Source organism: Puma concolor, chromosome C2, assembly GCF_028749965.1.
Source record: "Puma concolor isolate L17-30 chromosome C2, mPumCon1.1.hap2, whole genome shotgun sequence".
Classification (NCBI taxonomy): Eukaryota; Metazoa; Chordata; class Mammalia; order Carnivora; family Felidae; genus Puma; species Puma concolor.
Genome location: NC_141675.1, coordinates 60959561 through 60981796, shown reverse-complemented (window position 1 = coordinate 60981796; position 22236 = coordinate 60959561). Strand labels below are relative to the sequence as shown.

The 22236-nt window shown below is 37.0% G+C and overlaps 1 protein-coding gene across 2 annotated transcripts in view; it reads left to right on the top strand.

Annotated features, from left to right (window-relative positions):
• Positions 1-582: 582 nt before the first annotated feature.
• The window catches only part of ZBBX (zinc finger B-box domain containing), a 118964-nt gene continuing 97310 nt past the window's right edge, over positions 583-22236 (top strand). The window contains exons 1-5 of one of the 2 annotated variants that reach the window (XM_086674665.1): positions 583-676; positions 2064-2144; positions 8305-8442; positions 13168-13281; positions 15624-15714. In XM_086674665.1, coding sequence (XP_086530791.1) covers positions 8375-8442; positions 13168-13281; positions 15624-15714 — 273 coding nt within the window. In that variant the 5' untranslated portion in view covers positions 583-676; positions 2064-2144; positions 8305-8374. The remainder of the gene's footprint in view (positions 677-2063; positions 2145-8304; positions 8443-13167; positions 13282-15623; positions 15715-22236) is intronic. The other variant, XM_025913367.2, reaches the window with a different exon arrangement.

Here is a 22236-nt window from a genome sequence, read left to right as displayed (position 1 = left end):
ACAGGTGACTGGAACAGAAAAGTGTGAGAAGCATGGGTTGATTATCTCTCTCTCCCTCTCTCCCTATATATTAGATTCACACACACCATGGGTCATATATTTGGGTATAAAGAAAGCTCTTGAGCCCTAGATTCTAGTATTGGTTTTACCTATCGTGACCTTTGATAATCAGTTGAACAGAGCACATATGTGGGAGTTCTAAACTGCTTGGGTTATTCTTCTTGGGTCTGCCATTTTCTAGTTTTGTAATTTTGGGTCGTTATTCAAACTTTCTGTGCCTTGATTTTCTTAGGTTTAAGTTGGGCCGTTAAGAGGATGAATTAAATATTACAGATAAAACTCTTAGAAGAGTGGTTGGAATGTGGCAGGAGCCCTTCCAGCAGAAAGCCTTCAAGGCCTGCTGGGTTTCTCAGCCCTGTCCTTTCTGAGAAGGTCCTTTCCCTGTCCCTGCTCTCCTGCACTCTCTTCTCTCTCCTCTCTTTCTTTTCCTTTCAGTTCCTCTCCCTGCTTCCCACTCGCGTCAGGGCTCCTTTGTGCCCTCTGCTGGTCAATGGCGGCAGGACCAAGTGTTCTGGTTGCTATGGCTACCGAGGCAACGCGGTAACCAAGGAGACCGAGGCGGAAGCTCCGGATAGCTCTAGCAGGCGGTGGTGACGCAGGCGGCTGGGGTCTCCAGGTGGGTCAGCAGGTTGCAGATGACTATGGTGGGCGGGCGGCGGGGCGGAGTGGCGACCGACGGGTCCGCCGGGTGCGGGGAGCATGGGGGGACGGCGGAAAAGTAGACCGGGTTCCGGGTGGGGCTGGGGCGCCGGCCCTGTAGGTGTTTGCTGAGCGCTGCCGTGTGCCCGACACAGTGCCAGGCCCACGGGCTGCAAGACACGGCCTTGGCCTCCGGATAAAACTCTTTTTCTATTAACAAAGAACTTTCCAGCCCGTGAGGTGAACCCAGAGTGAACCCCCAGGCAAGAAAACAAGGGCCTTGTCAATTATACCCCCTCTACAACCTGACCTTTTCAAACGCTACCCTTTTTTTTTTTTTTATCCTTTGAAGTCAGGGGTGCCTTATGAGAAATTTGGTTCTGTGGCAATCCAGTAGGACATCCCCTTTTGTAGCTTGCTTTCTGCCTGGGTGGCCACAGGCTCCCTCTGTATTATAGAAGTCCGTGCTTCCCAAGGTGAGGGGTGGCAGATTCCTAAGAAATCTGAAGCTGTGGGAGTTTTGTTTTGTTTTTTTTTTTCTTCTGTCCCCAAATCGGCACTAAGGTGCTCATATATGGGTTCAGTTATGTATTTTTTTTTTTATAGCCTGACTTTTTAAATCCAGAGTTAGCAAGACTCATTAAAAAGAAGTCGTATATATTTGAAGCTACACAGGATTAAAACTATGCAAACTGTATGCTTATGGAAAATGAAAACAAAAATAAGAACAAAAACCCCACCTTATTTTGTATCACCTTATTTTATAACCTACATAGAGGCCTGCCTGACCTCCCATGATATTTCCAGTTGTATTACACATTTATTTGTAGGTAGCTAAGTCTTTTGTCTATTTCTTTCAAAACACTTCGTACTTCCCACAGTTATTTTATTTGCTTTTTAATTTTTTCCTACTCTTTTCACCAGACTACAAGTTCAGTGAGGATTGGTACTATACCTGTTTGGCTCACCTTGTTTTTCAGAGCTTAATCTGATACCTGGCACAGAAGAGGTGTTCCTATATTTGTTGAGTGTTCACCAGAGTCTGGTAGGATACATGGAAAAAAGAAAACAAAAAGATTTTGAAGTGGGAAAGAGGGTGTTTGTTTAATTTTTTTTCATAAGATTGTGCAATAAATTCAAAGCAGTAGGAAAAAGCTAAATATTTAAAAGTTAGCATATTATTATTGGCAGTATGTTGTATGTAGGCACTCTTCTAATTGCTGGGGATTCAAAGATCAGTGGCAGGACTGCCCTCAAATATTTGGGATGCTCATGGAAACCACACCTATAAAAGCAAAGCCGAAAAAATAGCGCAAGGAAGCATATAATAGCAAATGAGTGTAATACGCATGATGTTCTTACAGAAAGAGAAGTTCACTTTTGATGGAAGAAATCTGCATCGTAGAGGTGGCCTTCCAACCTGGCAATGAATGAAATAAAACTTGGTGAGCAGAAAAGTGGAAAATAAAGCATAATACTTAGGAAAATTAGAATGCATAATTGAAGCTCTCAAGTACCAAACAGAGTAGATGAGTAATTTTTTTTTTTCCTTCTGGGTAAGGGGAAAAGTTTTAGAGAAGAAATTTATAACCTTGTATTACATGGAGGCAATCTGAAACCCAAAAGGTTTTCACCGGTGTTTAAAAACATTACTGTAAAATTTAGAAGGTAATCTGATGCCAAACAGTTCTTTCTCTACATTTCCTTTTAATGACAGGTTAAGAATATGAAAGGGAGAAGAATATGAATGATATGAATTCATCATTTTAAGGATGTAGAACAATTTAGATTTCAAGTCTTAAGAGCTAACAGGACTGGGAATAAAATTGTACTTTCTGGCTTTGTCACCTATCTTTCCTTAATTTTCCCATTTCTAAGATATTCAGAAGAGACCACTTAGGATAATAGTGGATTGTATGAGAATGGGTAGGATAGATAAATATAAAAGAGCTTAGGATTCTGAATTTAATTTGTGAATTAAATACTTTCATTGCTATTTGTAATCATATGAAGTTTTCAGTTGATAATAATTGTGTATTGATTTACGTTGTGCCTTTAAAACATTTTTTAAGCTATTGAGGAGTTTATATTAAATCTGACTCAGAGGCTCCTTATGAAAACCGATGAAGTCAGAGAAGCTGTGGTTTGACAAAAACCTTGATGTTCCCTCATTCCCTTCTCAGGGTGGTTTCTAACGCTGCCCCTTCTCTGAACCCGGAGCTCTCTGGTGGCCCTTAAGGAGCCCGCTGATCTACAGACCATAAATTAGAGTCCTTTTGTTTGATATCCTGCAAATTGGGTGGGGGTGGAATTCTTATCATTTAATACATGGATAAACATGCTCAGAGACCACTCTAACACAAAGGTCCTCTGAACTTAAACCTAGCATCTTTTAACATTACTTATCATTTTTAGTTGACAACTATTTTAAAAAGATACCTTGCCCCTTGAGAGTGAAAGTAAACTTTCTTAATTGCTCTCAAGGGAACCTTCACATAGAAGGTAAAAAAAAAAAAAAAAAAGGTTGCCATGGGCACTATTTAATACCCTGAAGCAGCGTTTATCAGCTGTGTCGGTTGGCTGAAAGGTTAAGTGCAGCTGAGAAGTCAGCACCTGATTTACTTTCATGGCCTGTGCTAGTAGAAAATGGCATATATTTATTTAGTGGGCCACTAAAGCACAAGACACTATGCCAGGGATCATGTATTATCAGTCTTTTCCTTAGATTTTTAAAAATATTTAAATATATATATATTTACAATAAGGATACAATTTTTTTAAGGGTTTAAAACTACCATTTTTATTGAAATTCATTTTTATTTAATATTTCTTGCTTGGGTATCTAACTAAGTGCTATGGCAAACATATTAGTCCATCCAAGAGAGTTGGCTTTTGGACCTTAAAATATGTGTCAAAGTAAGGAAAAATTCTTATTTATTGGCTTTTGAATTTTCAAGTCTAAGATGATTTCAGGTCATTAGACTAATCAGCTAATCTTAGATAAGTTTTCAGTTACAAAAACTGTCCTATCTTGAAAACAGTGGTTTCCCAAACCTCCCATTCTGCCAGTGGTGTCATGGCAAATTCTAGAAGACTATGGCAACTCTTGATAAATACTCTGAGTTTCTAGGAGTATAAATCATCATAATTTCCTTGTTTCCATTCTGTGGTAGCCGGCCTTGATGCTTGAGTTGCATTCCCAGGATGAGAACTTATGTAGAAGGAGAATCAAACCATCATGGACAATATTGGGTCATAGTATCTGTACACATGTGGGGAGAAACAGGTTGGGGACAGAAAAATGATGCAGTCTAATAAGTCAGTTAACAAGAACATTTTCCAAATAACTATTAAACCTTTGGTATTTAATTATCAGAAAAAAAAATTGAGTCACCTAAGGACAAGTGGAACTACAAAGTTTGCATAATAGGGAGTTTATCTCTATTTCCCTGATTCCGTTAAATGACTAAAGTTTTGTGCTTTGCTATTCTTCCTGCTGACATTATTATCTCCTTGCTGTCCCAAGAAAGGTGACTAATTCTCTGTTGGTTTTACGAAAGGAAACAGGCGGAACAGCATGACTCACAATTATAATCTTGCTTTTCTCTTCATACGAGAAAATTGGCTTATGTGTGTGACTTGATAAAACATTTAACTGAGAGGGAGCCTTACTAATTGCATTCAATGAAGTGAAATGCCCCCAAATAAGACCATTTATGGGTTAAATCACATTATCAGCAGAGCTATAAATCTGAATCATCTCATCCTAATGAAATTTACAGACTTTTTTTATTCATTTCAGTCTTCATGTGTACGTTCAGCTTTATGCATACGTACATATACAGCTGACCATTGAACGATGTGGGGGATTAGGCGCACCAGCACCCCACACAGTTAAAAACCCACGTATGATTTTTGACTTTATTTTTTGATAGTGGTGGCAATGATAACAGTATGAAAGTCTTCTTGAAAAATTTATCACAGTAGACTTAGGGTCCAGCAGTTGGATTTCCAAATAATGATCAAAAAGAGATAGAGACTCTTTTTGAGTAGGATTATTCCTGAAGTCTTTTTTAAGTGAGACAAAGTTTTTACCTACAAAGAAGGGGTAGAAGATGATGTATCCTCCCTCCGCAAAAGCAAACCAAATCTTAGTTTTCCAGGGGTTATCTTTAGTTCTCTTTGACACTCATTTTAGCTTTGAGAGAGAGGACTTGGTACTTAAGAAACGAGTCCAAGTTAAATGTCCCTCCTAAGTAGTTCCTTCTGCTGGAATGTTCCATGGTATTGTCATTGTGTGGCTTTCCCTTTGATTTTGAGTTCTTTGAGGGAAAACACTGTATCTTATTTACTATTGTGATATCAGTACCCATAAACAGGTCAGGAAGGAGTAGCTACATAAATGTTTACTGGGGGCGCCTGGGTGGCTCAGTTGGTTGAACATCCAACTTCAGCTCAGGTCATGATCTCGCGATTTTGGGAGTTTGAGCCCCGTGTCTGGCTCTGTGCTGACAGCTCAGAGCCTGGAGCCTGCTTTGGATTCTGTGTCTCCTTCTCTCTCTGCCCTTCCCCAGCTCTCTCTCTCTCTCTCTCTCAAAAGTGAATACTTAAAAAAAAAAAAAAAAAACCAACAACACAAGTGTTTATTGAAGGCACAAATACACTTAGTCTTATGATGCATCTACTACTTTTCTTACAATATAAAATTATTTTGTATAATTCTATTTGAAATTATCTTCAGAAATAAATTCCTGCAGAATTTTCTCCAAGGTAGTAAAAATCTACCCTTTCAGGGTAGATTTGATTTTTTGGAGGTAGAATAACTTGAAACTAGATTTGAATGAATAAAGTATTCACTCCTGCCAAACAATATATATTTTTAAAATTTCTTATTTTTTTAAATTTACATCCAAATTAGTTAGCATATAGTGCTATAATTTTTAGTTTTAAATGAGCCAAAACAAAGTAGATTTGTATGTTTGTTGGGTATATGACAGACTTTGCAGGAGGTTTCAAAGAGGCATTCCAAAAATGTCTTGATCAGTGGTTGCATCATTGAAATTATGATATGGTGTCCCAAAGAAACAAAACTGAAGAATTGCACATTTGATTATGTAGACTTCCATGTGACAATAACCTTCCATTTGGTTACTCCTATTCTGATGCCTTCTCTCCTTAAGTTTTCGAGCAAAGCTTCTAGACTTATTTTCTGTTCTCCCTCTAAAACTTTCAGTGCCTCTTATTAGCTACATATTGAATTCCAAATGCCTTAACTTGGCATTTAAAGCCACTCATTATTGAGCTGCAGCCTAAATGTCCAAATTTATGCCTACTTTTCCCCTTCCATGTAACCCGAATATCAACCAAATGGAGCCAGTCATTAGTCCCCATTCAAGAGCTGTTCTTTCTCATAGTATGAAGTGTTCATCCAGTCCATATCTTTTTATATAAGCCCCCATTCTCCTCAAAATGCCACTTTAAATGCTAGCCAGCTTGAATTCTCTCTCTCTTCTTATATCATCACATCTGTAAGTTTTATGGACTTTATAATTTCTACCCTATTTTGTGGCTTTTATATGTAGGTCTTATATGCCCTTTTTGACTCTATGCCATTTGAGCCATTCAGCAGATCTCCTTGGGCCTTGACTCCATGCCTCTTAACACAGTGCCTTGCATATAGCAGAGCTAAAGAAATATTTATAGGGGTTTTAAGTACATAGGAACACATATAAAAACCAGCAGCATCAAATGGTTTGTCCATTTAAGACTATGGACTCTATGGCAATGGCCCTCATATTTCTTTAAGGGCGTTCAGAATTTGGAAATTTTTATTCGTATAAAAACCTAATGGTTGTGCATGTGATTCAGTAATTCAGCATTACAGACTAAATTATTATAGAACCATGAATAATTGGGATACTCAGGAAATAGGGTGTTCTGAATAATTTAATTTTCTGGTTAACTTGGAGTTAGGCAGAAAATCTTCTTTGTTTCATTTCTTGTTGAAAAATTCTTTCTAAATATGCTAATTTCTGATCTTAGGCAAAGAGCATCATTAAAATTTTCTTTGATGAATGAGGATATTAGAATGCCTCTGGGTAATTATTACATACCTTAATTCTCATTTTATATTACCACATATGAACAAAAAAAGGTTTTGAATATGGATTGTATCTCTAAGTTTCTTTTCTTTTTCCTATATTTAGCCTTGGATATTATTTTTGGATGAAAACAAAACCTGATTTATATTTTTATACTCTTCACCATAGAAAGAGACAGAGTATGTACTTGTCTTAATGAGTACATTCTTCACTTTCCTTTTTAATTTTTTTATTTTTTACATTTATTTATTTTTGAGAGACAGAGCACGAGTGGGGGAGGGGCAGAGAGAGAAGGAGACACAGAACTGAAGCAGGCTTCTGGCTCTGAGCAAATAGCAAGCATTCAGCAGAGCCCAACGCGGGGCTTGAACCCACGAACCATGGGATCATGAACTGAGCCGAAGTCGGACACTTAACCGACTGAGCCACCCAGGCGCCCCACATTCTTCACTTTCAATCGACTATTTCCACAGTCTTTTGCTATATAATTATTGGTAAAATTTTATTTTATTTTATTTTATTATTTTTTTTAAGTAGCATCTTAGAATTTTATTTTATTTTATTTTTTTTATTTTTGTTTTCAATATATGAAATTTATTGTCAAATTGGTTTCCATACAACACCCAGTGCTCATCCCAAAAGGTGCCCTCCTCAATACCCATCACCCACCCTCCCCTCCCTCCCACCCCCCATCAACCCTCAGTTCTCAGTTTTTTTTTTTTTTTTTTTTTTTTTTTTTTTTAAATTTTTTTTCAACGTTTTTTTATTTATTTTTGGGACAGAGAGAGACAGAGCATGAACGGGGGAGGAGCAGAGAGAGAGGGAGACACAGAATCGGAAACAGGCTCCAGGCTCTGAGCCATCAGCCCAGAGCCCGACACGGGGCTCAAACTCACGGACCGTGAGATCGTGACCTGGCTGAAGTCGGACGCTTAACCGACTGCGCCACCCAGGCGCCCCAGTTCTCAGTTTTTAAGAGTCTCTTATGCTTTGGCTCTCTTCCACTCTAACCTCTTTTTTTTTTTCCTTCCCCTCCCCCATGGGTTTCTGTTAAGTTTCTCAGGATCCACATAAGAGTGAAACCATATGGTATCTGTCTTTCTCTGTATGGCTTATTTCACTTAGCATCACACTCTCCAGTTCCATCCACGTTGCTACAAAAGGCCATATTTCATTCTTTCTCATTGCCACGTAGTATTCCATTGTGTATATAAACCACAATTTCTTTATCCATTCATCAGTTGATGGACATTTAGGGTCTTTAAATTATTGGTAAAATTTTAATTCCATCATATATGCTATATTTATAACTTCATTAGTACATCAATATTTGTCAAACTTATGATATATTTAGCATATGTGTATTTATTGTTTAGCCTTTGATTCAACTTTTTCCCCTCATAACAATTTCTGTTTTTAAAACCTGTCTGAATTGTATGTAGTTTTGAATTTGTAATTTAACTGCTTTACTCTGACATTATTCTTTTGTCTGCTACTTTTTCAGATGTTTTTGCAAATCACAATAATTTTTAGATAATATCAAGACAGTGAGGGAAAAAAAAAAGGCAGTAATCATGAACACCAAAGATTTTGTAGTTCTTCCATGGGGGAGACCTGGAAATTCCGTAAAACTAAAATACAAGTAAGTGTATATATATTTATTACTTAAGTGAAAATAATTGCTAACATTTCTGTAATTTAAAGTATTTTTTTATATGAGGCTGTGTAGAGTTGAACTTAAATTTTTGAGTTCTTTCCTCCATTTTCTTTACATCGGTGCATTTTTATCTATAAGAGAGTAGGTTTGAAATATTTTAAATCCCTAATAGTTTAAAAAATGAGGACTAAAATTATTTCTGCCACAATATCAAAATGAAAAGTGATAAATGAAGTTTGGGTTTATTGACTATTGAAGCAGTCGAACAGAAAGTTACAAATAGTTTTGTGACACTTATTCAGAATTAAAAAGAATCACCCTAAAGAAACTGAAAGACCCTGAAATTTACGGAGACTGTTGGGCTGAGAGACCTTTAAATAGAGAATAGAGAGTACTAACTATCCCTGCACTTCACCTATTAAGGGACAGTATGTTGAATGCATCTCTGTCTCGGAAGGATACCATCTGTCTTGGATTGCCTTGTGAACGCATTCAGCTAGAACCAGGCAATTCTGGTATCTTGGGAATTTTATGACATGGCAGGGGTATGGGAAGTTTCAATATACTGCTTCCCTTTGAGGTCATCTAGTGTCACTGGAAATTCCCAAGGCCTTCCTCTCAGAAATCAGTAAGGGTCAGTCAGTCTGGGTTGGGGACAGACTGTCAATTAAAAATTTTTTTTTAATGTTTTTATTTTTGAGAGAGAGAGAGAGAGCGAGCAAGATGCGGTGGGGGGAGGGACAGAGAGAGAGGGAGACACAGCATATGAAGCAGGTTCCAGGCTCCAAGCTGTCGGCACAGAGCCTGACGCGGGGCTCGAACTCACGGATGGTGGGATCATGACCTGAACTGAAGTCGGACGCTCAACCAACTGAGTCACCCAAGTGCCCCCAGACTGTCAATTTTTAATCTGTTTTGAGTTCCCTGAATCAGATCAACAGTCCTGTGGTTATTCAGTGTCTTCACACTTTCCTAATTCTTCCTTCACTTTTGAGATGATTGTGTGTAAGAGCATGTGTAAGCTGGAAAATGTTATACAAATATATGGCAATCTCAGTACAGTTCACCCTTGAACAACAACAAGGATTGGGGACACTAACCCCCTAGCACAGTCAAAAATCCAGAACTTTTGACACCCTCAAAACTTAACAACCAATAGCCTACTTTTGACTAGAGACCTTATGGGTAGTATAAATAGTCAATTAATGCATATTTTGTATGTTGTGTGTGTTATATAATGTATTCTTACAAAAAAGTAAGCTAGAGAGAAGAAAATGTTATTAAGAAATTCATAAAGAAGGGAAAAGACAACACCGTACTGTATTTGTCAAAAACAATTGTGTGTAAGTGGACCCATGCAGTTCAAACTCCTATTGTTCAGTATCATCTGTATTATTTTTACCATTTTTTGGTGGGAGGGAGAGCAATCCCATTGCTACTATTACCAATTTTCCTTTTTTTGTGTAAAAAGGAAAGGGGACGTACATAATTTGATTATGGTCATATGTTTCAAGTCTGTGTTTATATACTTATAAACCATTCATCCAACAAACATTAATTGCATGTATTCTACACACTGTGATAGGGAATGGTGGACATAAAAGTAAGAAGACACAACCTTTGCTCTCAGGTAGCTTGTGGAGGATGTGAATAGATAGAATCACATTTACAGTATGTTGTGAAGCATGGTATGATGAGAAAGCATAAACTGCTGGGGCAGGGGTGAGGAGGTCACCAAGCTTTGCCTGAAAGATGCAGTTATTTGGGTAGTTACTGGGGAAAACTTGTGCAAAGGCACAGAGGCCACATACTTTGGGAACTTTCAGACACATGCAGCAATTTATGGGACAGAGAACAGTGTTGGAGAGAAGGGAAGGATTGTATAGATAGTAAATTAACCTCTATGCCACATTAAGGAGTTTGGAATTTATTTTGGAAGGGAGGGGGAATCACTGTTTCATGGCCTTTAGGACTCTGATCCACCCATGATCAGCAACCTACAAAAGCTAGGACAGGAACACCCACTCTATGTTAATATCTTTGGAGTTCCCTTTCTTACCCTTTCCTTATTCCAAGCCTCTGCTCATTTGATACTATCTTAATGATTATCTTGACCTTGTCTGACATTTTGGTGTTCTCCAACATTTGTCTTTATCTTTCCCAGCCCCCAGCTCATTTCAGTAGGTTATTTCTGGCCCTTGCATTTGTTGGGTTGACCTGGTTTCTGCAGGATCAACCTTAGTTTTCCTCAGTGGCCTTACCTGCACCACATGCCCCTCCCCCCCTCTCCCCCCCCCCCCCCCCCCCCGCTCCACCCCACTCTGTGTCTGAAGCTGTTTCCAGGAGGAACGCATGTCTTATTTCAGACCCATAGCATCCCATCAACTTGAACACTTGGTCAGTAAGCTGGTTTTTTCTTCTTTTTTTTTTTTTTCCAGTCTCATTCCTTTCCTCTACCACAGTGGGGACTTGAAAAACATTAAAAGTTTTCTAAGCAAGTGAGTAACACAATCACATTTGTACTCTTCAAACTCTTCCTCTGGAAGCCATGTGAAAAGTGTTGTGGGCCATTGAGACTTTGGGCGGGGAGACCAGCTCAGGTATCAATCCTAAACTATGTCCCCATTCCATTGCAAAGTGATCTAGGCATCATTATCCTCCTGGTTGCCCGAGTAAGAACCCTATGATTGTCTTAGATTCTTTCCTTTCTCTTTCCTGGTGAGTCCCCTGCTTCTGGTCAGTCTCCAAGTCCAGTTAATTCTATTTCCTTAGAGTTGTCAAATGCTCCCATTTTTCTCTCCATTGTCTCTATCCAGTCAGACCAGCATCATCTCTCTATTATTAGGCTTCTTGAAATAGTATCCCAACTGGCGGCCTTGACTTGCCTTTCAGCCTTACACCCTCTAATTTTCCATTCTGTAGTCAGAGTGATCTTTCTAAAATCAATTCTGTTAAAAACCTTTGATGGTTCTCATCACTTACAGAATACAAATCCTCATCATGGCCTACATGGCCCTTCATGATCTGGTCACCCTCCACATCAGCAATTCCATTTCTTACCACTTCCCCCTCCTTCACAGAATGCCTGGTCACGTGGAGCCTCTGGTGCCTTGACCCACATATCACCTGTCTCTCCCTGTGCCCACACTTTTCTCTCTTCTTAGAACATTGCTCTCCCCACTTCCCTTTGACTTCCCCAAGGTCCTTTCATCCCTGAGGCTCAGCTCAGACCTCACTTTCTCCAGGAACTGCTCTTGCCATCCCTTCAGCTGGGCATGTGCCCTGTGTGTTCGGGTACCTCCAGGTACTTCTCCAGTGACAGCACCATTATAACCATATTTCGTTTACCTTCATGTGTGTCTGTGTTCCTCTCTGTACTGGAATCTCCACTGGGTCTCATATCCTCTCACCTTCTATTACATGTCCTGTCACCACAGTCCTTGTTTGTACTAAGGGCTGAAGTACTCCTTGTGGAATGGATAAAGTGAAAATAGTGCCTCTCCATCAGTATCTTTACCAGCTTCTCTGAACCCACTGGCAGAGTGGTTTGCCTCCTTTAACTTTCCATGTACCTCTCTGGATTGTGTCCGCTTTGGCGCTTGCTTTTTGGTGACTGTTTATATAAGTTAGTGGCCTTTTCTCATTTCCATTATTCTTATTTTGATTGCTTGTCATTGAATCCTTGGGGACGCACTATACTTGATTATAGTCAAACACTGATGTAATAACAATGAAAGAGATTTAAACTCATGATAGATAATAAAAGCTAGAGAACTAGGTTGGCATAGACCTATTGAACACAGTGACTAATACTGACAAGAGACCAGAACTGTAAAATGAAGAAAATGGCTTGTGTCAAATGTTCGATGAGCTTCAGGTATTATTATCAAAATCTCTTGCACAAGAATCTGTAAGGGGGCTCTGGTCTGTCCTCAAAAAGTTCTTTTTTTTACTGCTTTCTTTCAGAGGAAACAATAGGTGAGACTTGGCCCAGTTCACATTCAATCCCTTTAATGTAATAGCTCCTGTACAGAGGCCCTCAATGGGTGCTTTCTCCCTAATAGGCCCTAAACAGGCTCTGCTTTCTCCCTTTCTTTTTCTTTCTTTCTTTCTTTTTCTTTCTTTCTTTCTTTCTTTCTTTCTTTCTTTCTTTCTTTCTCTCTCTCTCTCTCTCTCTCTCTCTCTCTCATTCTCTTTCTTGCTTTCTTTGTATTATACAACATAGAGGTAGAAATTTATTGAAGGTTTCTAAGATGATCAGGTCAGCAAAAATGTGTATTCTGTAGAGAAAAGATTAGATACTTTAAACAGTATTCTTCCAACTACTTGAATTCTTTAGAGGAAAGACAGTATGAAAATTAGAAAATGTTTTGTCTTTTGCTTTCTATTTATATAGTATAGATATTTGTGCATATACGAAGACAGAGTTCATATGGAAAGTGAATTATGATTTGAAATCTCTCGCAGTGTAATAGGAAAAACAAAAATCTGACATTTGAAGAGTTACATACCTTAAGGAGAATGTTAATGGGAGGCAAATGCTAACTTTAGAAACTGTATTTCACAGAATGCAAAGGAAGTAATTAGGATACTCCATCACTTATTTACTATTCATAATTTTAATTAAGGGCAAAAGATTATATAAAATTATTTTGCCTTGTTTTTGTTTGTTTCCCACAAATGAACATTCTGTGTTTAACTAATACTCAGAAATGCTCAGGAACTGAGGATGGAGAAGATACAGTTAGAGTTGGAGAACCAAAAAATGGAAAAGAAACTACAGGAATTCCAATCAATTTGGAGCAGAGAAAAGGAAGAAAGAGGGTAAGTGACATTTTTAGGGGATTTGAGAGGAATAAACTGAGTTGTGTAAGGAAATATTTCATATATCCTTGTCATTTCAACAAAGGTCTGCCTTGAATGAATGATTTCTGGCTTTTCCTGTTGAACAAATAGTATTAAATTTCTCCTACTTTTTCTATTTGTGTCCTTTATAGAAGGCATGCTGCTTTTTAAAATTACCATTACTTGTGTTTGTTTTTTTGTTTTTGTTTTTGTTTTGTTGTTTGAATGTTCTTTGGTCTTACACTTTCTTATTTCTCTTCTTACATGACTCTTCTGAACCATTCGTAGCCTGAGATGTTTAGCACAGCAACACAGCCTTTACTGTCATAAAAGTGCCATCCGTAGGAGATCACCAGTTTATGTTTAAGGTCATTTTTATTTATGAAAAACTTTTGGGAGGCAGGAGTTTACATGTTCGTATATAAGAATCATTCAAACCCTCAAGTATGTTTAAAATATTTTTAGATGAATGTGCTTTAGCTGAAATTTTATTAATGAGCACTCTCCAATATTGTGCTTTATATGTGTGCTCATCTTACTGAGAATTGTCCTTTATTACACAAATAATAAATCTATATGAAACAAATCAAACAGAATTGATAGTTTTGTAATGGAAATGATATCTTCTTTGCTCTGGGCTACTCCCAGCCCATTTGTAGCACTGCTTTTAATAATTAAGGTTTTTTTTGCCCCACCACAAATATCTTATCTTTGTATAAGCATATATGTATATATATGTGCGTGTGTGTATGAATGTGTGTGTGTATATCTGACTTGTCATTTATGTTTGTACAAGTGAGGTTATCTATAAAATGACTCATACTCTATTTTTTTTTACTTAATATATCTTAGTGCTGTTGCCACATCAGAACACAAGTGATCTCATTCTTTTAATGGCTATGTAATATTTCTCTGCATATTTTTGACATCTTTATTTAAATATTCCCTATTTTATAATTATAAATGCTGCCATGAATATGCTTCTATATATATATTTTGCTTACATATGCAAGAGTATCAAAGGGTTAAATTCTTACCTGTGTAATTTTAGGTCAAAGTATATATGCAGTTTAGATCTTGGTAGATATTGGAGAAATTGTCTTTCAAATAGGCTTCAAAAATGTATAACTTTTTCCTACAGAGAATGACAGTTCATGTCTCATGTGCTTTGGCTGGTATTAAATATTGCCAGGCTTTTTGTATATTAAATTTGCTTTGTTTGGTGCTCCAAGGGATGATCATCAAATATCTATGAAATATCTTCTGAACCATTAAAGAAAATTCAGAATTTACTATATCTCCAGCAGTATTTATCTTTAAAGTATGACTCTTTGGAAAATACTCATGACACATACGTACACTCCCTCTAATAACCAGAACATTGATTTAATCAAGCATCTCAATGTCATATGTCATCCCAGGTGACAAAGTATATTGTATATTTTGTTGCTGTTATTATAATGATCCGATGAGCTTAGTTTGCACTTCTCAATGGATAATGAAATATCTGTGAATCAGAGTTCCTGAAATCAGACTCAAGAGTGTGTTTTCATTAGCTGGGGATGTTTTTAAAAATGTTCTAAAGCTTGATGGAGTTTTCATAAGAGTTACGTGTTTTTCTAAGGCCACAAAGATAATAAATGTTATAGCCAGAATGAGAACCTGCCACTCATTGGTCAGGAAGATAGAAGTTCAGTGTTCTGACCTTGACTTTATTATTTATTGTCTCTGTGACCTTGGCCAAGTTTTGTCTCATTATTTTTTAAGTGAGAATTGGATTTCTGCCCTGTTGACTTCAAAAAATTCTGTGAGACTCAAAAGTGCTTTGAAAGCCATCAGCTAAACAGTTCGCCTTCTTTGCCTTCTCTTTACCTTTCAGTGTGGGAGCTGATCTGTAGTCTTAAATACGGGATTCATCACTTAGTACATCTGCTGTTTTCGGTATTGTTTTGCTTCCTTTTCCTCTTTATACCTGTGGACCCTTAGCTTTTAAAACTGCATGGCAATCTGCAAAATTTCCTATAAATCAGTAAAGGTATCGTTAGTCATTGTAAATGTCTAAAAAATGAAATTCTTCATCGGTGTTTGGACATTTTACTTTTATTCATTTCTTCTCAAAAGTTCCAAATATGGTAGAGCTATATTTTAGAATTACCAAGGCTATCGTGGCATTATTGATATTTCATTTTCCTTTTGTGGTGATCTGTTACATGTTAATGACTGAATTTCATTTCTTCAAACAGGGAAAATATATTTGTTTTCATTAAAAGGAGAAATGTATTTAGTAATTACATTTTGTCCTCTATTTATATATACTGAAGGTCAAGTGGATATCACTGGAAATCTGGGCAAGTGGGAAAATTGAGTAATCAATCACACATAATGTCACAAAGTAAAGGAAATATTATTAAGGTAAGAAAATACCATTTGATTCTCAGGGAATTTACCAAGTAAAGAGATATAAATTAATTTTTAGATCTTGTATTCCCTTCCATACTTAAGAACCCACTAATCTTATTTTAACAACTTCACATATTATTGGATTGTGATTAATTTTTATGGGTTAATATGTAGCTTTCATTATTCAGATATATTTGTTTCTCATCTACAAGTTGATTTTAAAAAATTCATATTGAGTAGCATTTTTCTAAACTGAATTTTTTTCATGCAGTTCAGTTTTGGTTTCAAGTATGTGAAATACAACTATGTGGTTTTATATTAAAGTGAAAGCTAGGTTATTTGATGTAACGAAGGACAGACTTTTTTCCTGCCTTTTTATTAGATCACATTTGTTTCATGTGTTTATGTTCTACTTGAATAATAATTATTATTCATATACTGTTGATTCCATGTGTGGAGATACCTGAGGAAAGGCTGCCTTCAGGTTTCCCAGCTGTAGAATTCCTTTTTCTTAACTGTGTGTCGTAAAATATAACATTAGATTATATGTAAGGTTAAAATCAGATGAGTGACTTTATGTAGGGAAAGCTGTTTTGTTTCTGGATTGTTTAGCACAAGATCCGTGACTTTGTAAGTTTTAGCTTATATACTCCTCTTTATTTTTTATATACCTGATATCCAACTTTCTTTGGGCCAGTTGGCATCTACAAACATCTTACTTGGTGCTTCTAACGTTTTTGGCTTCAAAAAAGCATTTTGTTCTTTACTGTCATTCTCTTACTGAGATATGTTTCTTTAATTTTTGGATTAAAAGTTTTATAGTCCACTTCCCATTTTTCATTATCTTTCTGAGATAGCATTCCATGTTTCAGATATTATTGAACTATTAAAAATGCTGACTTTGTGATTATTGACTTATTTATTCAATAACATTTGTTAAGTGCCTCCTTTGTCATATAGTGCATTATCCTTGTTCACAAGGAGATCCTCATCCAATGTGAAAGATAATGTGCATATGAAAATATTTATAGATTAAGTCAGTATGTAATTTTTGTATATAATTTTGATTAAATATATCAATAGTATATGAACCATCTGTGCTTGGGAAAAAATACTTTAGTTCTACAAATATTTGAGAGTCTCCTAGATGTCTTTGTAAGGAAAAAATGATGAATAAATCATAATGCCAGTCCCCACAAACCTCATAATTGAGTCGAAAGATGTGGAAACATGGGGTTTGGAGAGCTGTAGAAGGTGGGTGTAGAAAGTGAGACTGGGCAGGAGGGAAGGTCTTGAATACCAGAGTTAGGAGTCTTGACATTTTCACTGTGGGAATGGAATTCCTGGACAGTTTTTGAGCAGGAGGATAGTTAAGATTAAGGTAATGACTTAAGGTGCCTGATCTTGTTTAAATATGGAGTGCATTTGGAGTTTATAAATACAGAGTATAGAACAAATGATATCAAAACTGTTTTGATCATGTCCACATAAATCAAGAATGTATTTTGAGCATGGACTTTTCTATACATGAACTTTTTATTTGTTTATGAATAGAATTTATTTATATACATAATAGTTTACTAATATATCATGTGCATTGTGAGACAAAATATAGACATTAGTTAAGGATGACATAAACATAAATAGAAATTCTCTTCTACTTTCTGGATTTTTCTTGAGCTCCCTCAAGCATGCATACATGCTACTTTGGAGGCCACTACTATAGAGGCCAATGGACTATTTAGAAGACTATTAAAAGAATCTAAAGGTCAAATGAGAAGAGTCTGTATTTGAATGTAGCAAAAGTAAAATGAAAAAAACTATGGAACCAAAAAAAGCAATGAGAAAGAAAAGGAGGAATTCAAATGTATAAGTGATATTCCAGGCTGGATTGACTAGGAAGTAGAGTAAAGAAGGAGGTTGGAAAACAGTTTGGGATTTAGAGATCCCTCCCTCTCTCCCTCCTTCTTTCTTCCCTCCTTTCTTTCCTTCGTCCATTCTTTCTTTCTTTCTTTCCTTCCTTCTTCTCCTTCTTTTCCCAGCTTTATTGAGGTATAATTAAGATAATTTAAAATGTGCAACATGATGATTTGATGTATGTATATATTGTGGAAAGATTTCACCCATAAGGTTAATTAACACGTCCATCACCTCACCTGTTTAAATCTCTTTTGTTGTTGTTGTTGAGGACATTTAAGTTCTGCCTAGCAATTTTGAAGATTTAGGATTTTGTTTGAATTCTCATGTGTTAGTTGAAGCCAAGGGAGTAAATGTGCTTCTTAAGAACTTATAAAAAGGAGAAGAAAGGTATAAAGGATAAAGCTCAGAAAGGGCATGTGGGAAGGATAAAGCTCAAGGAATATGGAAGTAAAAGAGAACTTTAATATTTATTCACTATTTTATACCAGTCAATAGTTTAGCTGCTTTTCCTGTTTTATCTCATTAAGTGCTTGTATCACTCTTAAGAGGCAGTTGTTATTTTTCCAATTACACAGATGAAGTAATTTAACATCAAAGAAGTTAACTTGCTCAAGGTCAAGTGTCAGGGCCAAGATTTGGAATGCAGGCTTTCCTGCTGGTTCTAAGTTAATTTGCCAGCTCTCCAGTAAAGGGAGCCTGAGAAGAGGAAGAATGGTAGCAGTAGAATCAAAGTAATGTGATTTCATAAAAAACGAAGGTAAAGGAGGGTGCTTTTAGAAAGTATGGAGATGTCAACATTGTTCTATACGTTGTGTGGTGAGAAAAGTTTTGACTGTGATTTTAGACCAGTGTTTCTCAAAAGGGGACAGCTTTGCCCCCGAGGAGATGTTTGGCAATGTCTGGAGACATTTTTTTTATCACCACCAAGAGAGTTTTTGGTTTGTGGTTTTTGGTTAATGATAGGTAGTAGCTACAAGCCAGGGGTGCTGCTATTCACCCTATAATACACTGGGCAGCCCCCTAACAAAGAATTATTTGTCCTAAAATGTCAATGGTATCAAGGTCAAGAAATCCTGTGTTAGTCTATATAGATTAAGATCCTGACTCATTTCATTAGCTCTATGATTTTAGGCAAGTCACTGAACTTTTCTGAGCTCCTGTTACCATATTTGTAAACATATATAACAATACTTGCTACTTCATAGAGTTTTAAGCAATGTTGAAGTTATCTGTCTGAAACCAATTGTAACATTGGCTGAAGATCACACTAAAAAATGTTTATGGAGAATGAAAATTAAAAAAAAACCCCACTGATTTGATATTTGAGTTATTAGATGGAAAAATACATTTCAAGCAGTTAAAAAAAGAAAGGTGGGTGATAATGAGTAAAGACAAATGTTGCACTGAGAATGAGAACAGAGCGCGACCTCTCAAGGATTTAACAGGATCAAGGAAAGACTTTATTACAGATGACCTTTGAACAACACAGATTTGAACAGTGCAGGTCCATTTGTATGCAGATTTTTTCAATGAATGTAGGTACAGTACTTAAATGTATTTTTTCTACGTTATGACTTTCTTAATAACATTTTCTTTTCTCTAGCTTACTTTATTGTAAGAACACAGTATATAATACATATAGCATACAAAATAGGTGCTAATTGACTGTTTATGTTATCTGTCAAACTTCCAGTTAACAGTAGGCTATTAGTAGTTAAGTTTGGGGGGAATCAAAAAATCGTGCCCCAACCCCCATATTGTTCAAGAGTCAACTGTGTATTGTTTTTCAGAATCAGAGAGATGTAGCCAGTTTGTAGTTGAGGGATGGACTCACTAGTGGAGGAAAGATTGAAGATGCGAGAGAGAGAGGGGCCAATTGCTGGAGGTTAGTCTTTGAAGAGACAGCTCATTAAGGAGACCTTAACCAATGGAAAGAGATCTCAACATTCTTAGTAAATTTGAAGGCAAGATCATCTGCTCACAATAAGGAAGGGAAGTGGGGTAAATGTGAGTCTTTTGGAATGAAGAAAGTTTGACATAGGCACTGTGGGAATCATGATTGAGATTTAACATGAAATGAGTTAGTAGACTGCTGAAGAGCCATAAGAGCATGGATTTGTGGGGGATCCAGTCAGGATTATTTCATCACAATGGTTGGTAGATATGGGAGGTCTAAGAGGAAGAAGGTAAGGTGATCATGGTTAGCGCTGAGAAACTCTGAGTTTTGGGCTTTTAAAGGTGTGACCATTCAGATTGCTGCTTAGGTTTAAGGTTTGGTCATAATGGTCAGGTGGCTGAAGAGGGACTCAGATGGTCGGAGTAGTCAGCATATTGGAGGGTTTTGAACATCAGGATGTCAGGTGAACATGAACATTGAAGTCTTCACGATCATCACCCAGAACTGTGATGGAGAGAGATACTGAGCAGATTGCTGAAGTTACGGTGGAGGAGGATCCTGGATGTTGATAAAGACAATAAACGAATGGCGAGGAGCTTCAGTAGAGGCAACTTTGCTGAATGGTGAGATCAGAGCAATATTCTGGAAGCAGCACTGAGGAGCAAACAGGGAGAAAAATTTTCCTCTCTCCTGATGAGTGAGAGGGAGTAGAAATGGAATTAAGTTCCTCTGGAGAGTTCTCTGGAAAAAAGTTGTGTCTGAGGAAAGATGGGTCCGGTTAACGTGAACTTTTGCAAGAGATGTTTTTAGGAAGGGTTTAAAACGTAAGACAAATGGCTATTTAATAAGGGCTCTATGCAATGGCAGGATGGAAGGACAAGCAATAGAAAATGGCAATGTTTAAGTAGCTAATTAGATTACAAATGAGAATATTTGATAAGGTGGCTCATGGGAAGAGTGTGGGACCAGCATGGCAGATTAGGACCTTGGTGGGTGTTTGGAGGCATTTGTCAATGCCAAGGAGGCTGATGGTGACAGCATAGCCTGAGTCTGATGGCCCAGGTGATATGTCTGTGTGGTACTGCCACTAAGCTTCCCTGTACCCTAATGGTACCCCTTCAGCATCTACTGGTGGAGGCATAAGTGGTGAATACCGCATCAGTATATTGGATTCCTGATGTTTTGAATATACACGTATATGCATATACATATATACATACATACATGTATGTATGCACGTGTATATACATATGGATGTGTGTGCGTTATGTGTGTATCCCAGGTCCAGCCCTACTCTATCCTCAACTCTTTCCCAAACAGATAAAAATCAGACTTAGGAGGAAATTCTATTTGCCTCAAAATAACAGCTAGCAGTTTGTTCACTGAAATATTTTTATGCAGTTTGAATCATTTGGAGTAAATATGGCCATGTTTATAGAGCAGAAAAATATTCATAATAATAAAAACAAATTATAAAATTTCCCTAATAATGGATTCAATTTGCTTTGGCATCTCCATTCTGCCCAGGTAGTCTATAACCATATTGATCATGTTGCAATTCAGACGTACCACTAAGGTAATAATATTGGCCAATTTTGCTATGAAAAATGAGATTAAATTATCTGTAACTTGTATAACATTTCCAGTTTAGAAGTAAAAGTGTGATTCACATAGAAATTGATTATTTCAATCCTGTTTTCTTTTCTGCTATGTTTGGTACATAGCATCTGAGCAGCCACTTAAAGAATGTGAACAAAAAAATGCCCTTTCGAGGCAAAACCACTAGATTCACTGAGAATAATTATGCCTGAATTTTCAAAGATGACTGCAGTTGGTACAGCCATCGACATAGAGGCAGCCGTTGTTCTCATATTCTCATGGACAAAGTGGGCAATTGAGCATGCAAATTGCAAATTGAAAACTAGGCATGAATTGCCAGTGTCTGTATCAGTGTGCAGCATTCCTCCATGCTCGTTTGTGTACTTTGAATGTTGGTTTTCAATAAGACCAAGGCAAGTACATACACTTGGTGAGTCTGTTTTATGTCTTAAAATCTTAAGATCCAAGGATTTTAAGTGACTCTTTGAAACACGTAAAGCGAACCTTATTTACTCAATATTTTGGCTACATCTTAGGAAAGTCAGGGATCACAGCGAATATGTTGAAGGTTAAATCTGTGATGCTTAAACATGTGGTTCTCTGAATTAGACAAATAAGATAATATTGGCTTCTGCAGTTATGTAAGCAGAGCAGCTCAGTGAAAATTCAGTTTAGATTTGGTCTACACAAATATTAGACTGTGTATGTTTCAGAAAGTTACCGAAATAGAAAAGGCTTACTGAACCTTTACAATATTTGAATATTAGTGCTTTTCTAAAATAATATCGTGATGATATATAAGGATTTTTGTTTAAAACATAATATGGCATGTTTTAAAAAATGGTGTATATATTTCCAACATTGGGAGAGAGAGAGCATGTGCACACAGATGTGAGGGAGAGGCAGAGAGAGAGGGAAAAAGAGAATCCCGAGCAGGATCCACGCTATCAGCACAGAGCCTGATGCAGGCATTAATCCCATGAACTGTGAGATCATGACCTGAGCCAAAACCAAGAGTCAACCGACTGAGCCACCAAGGCACCCCTTGAATTTTCTGTTAATTAAAAGTTCTATATATGCTTTAATAGTGATATTCTATTAAGATTGTATTATTCTTT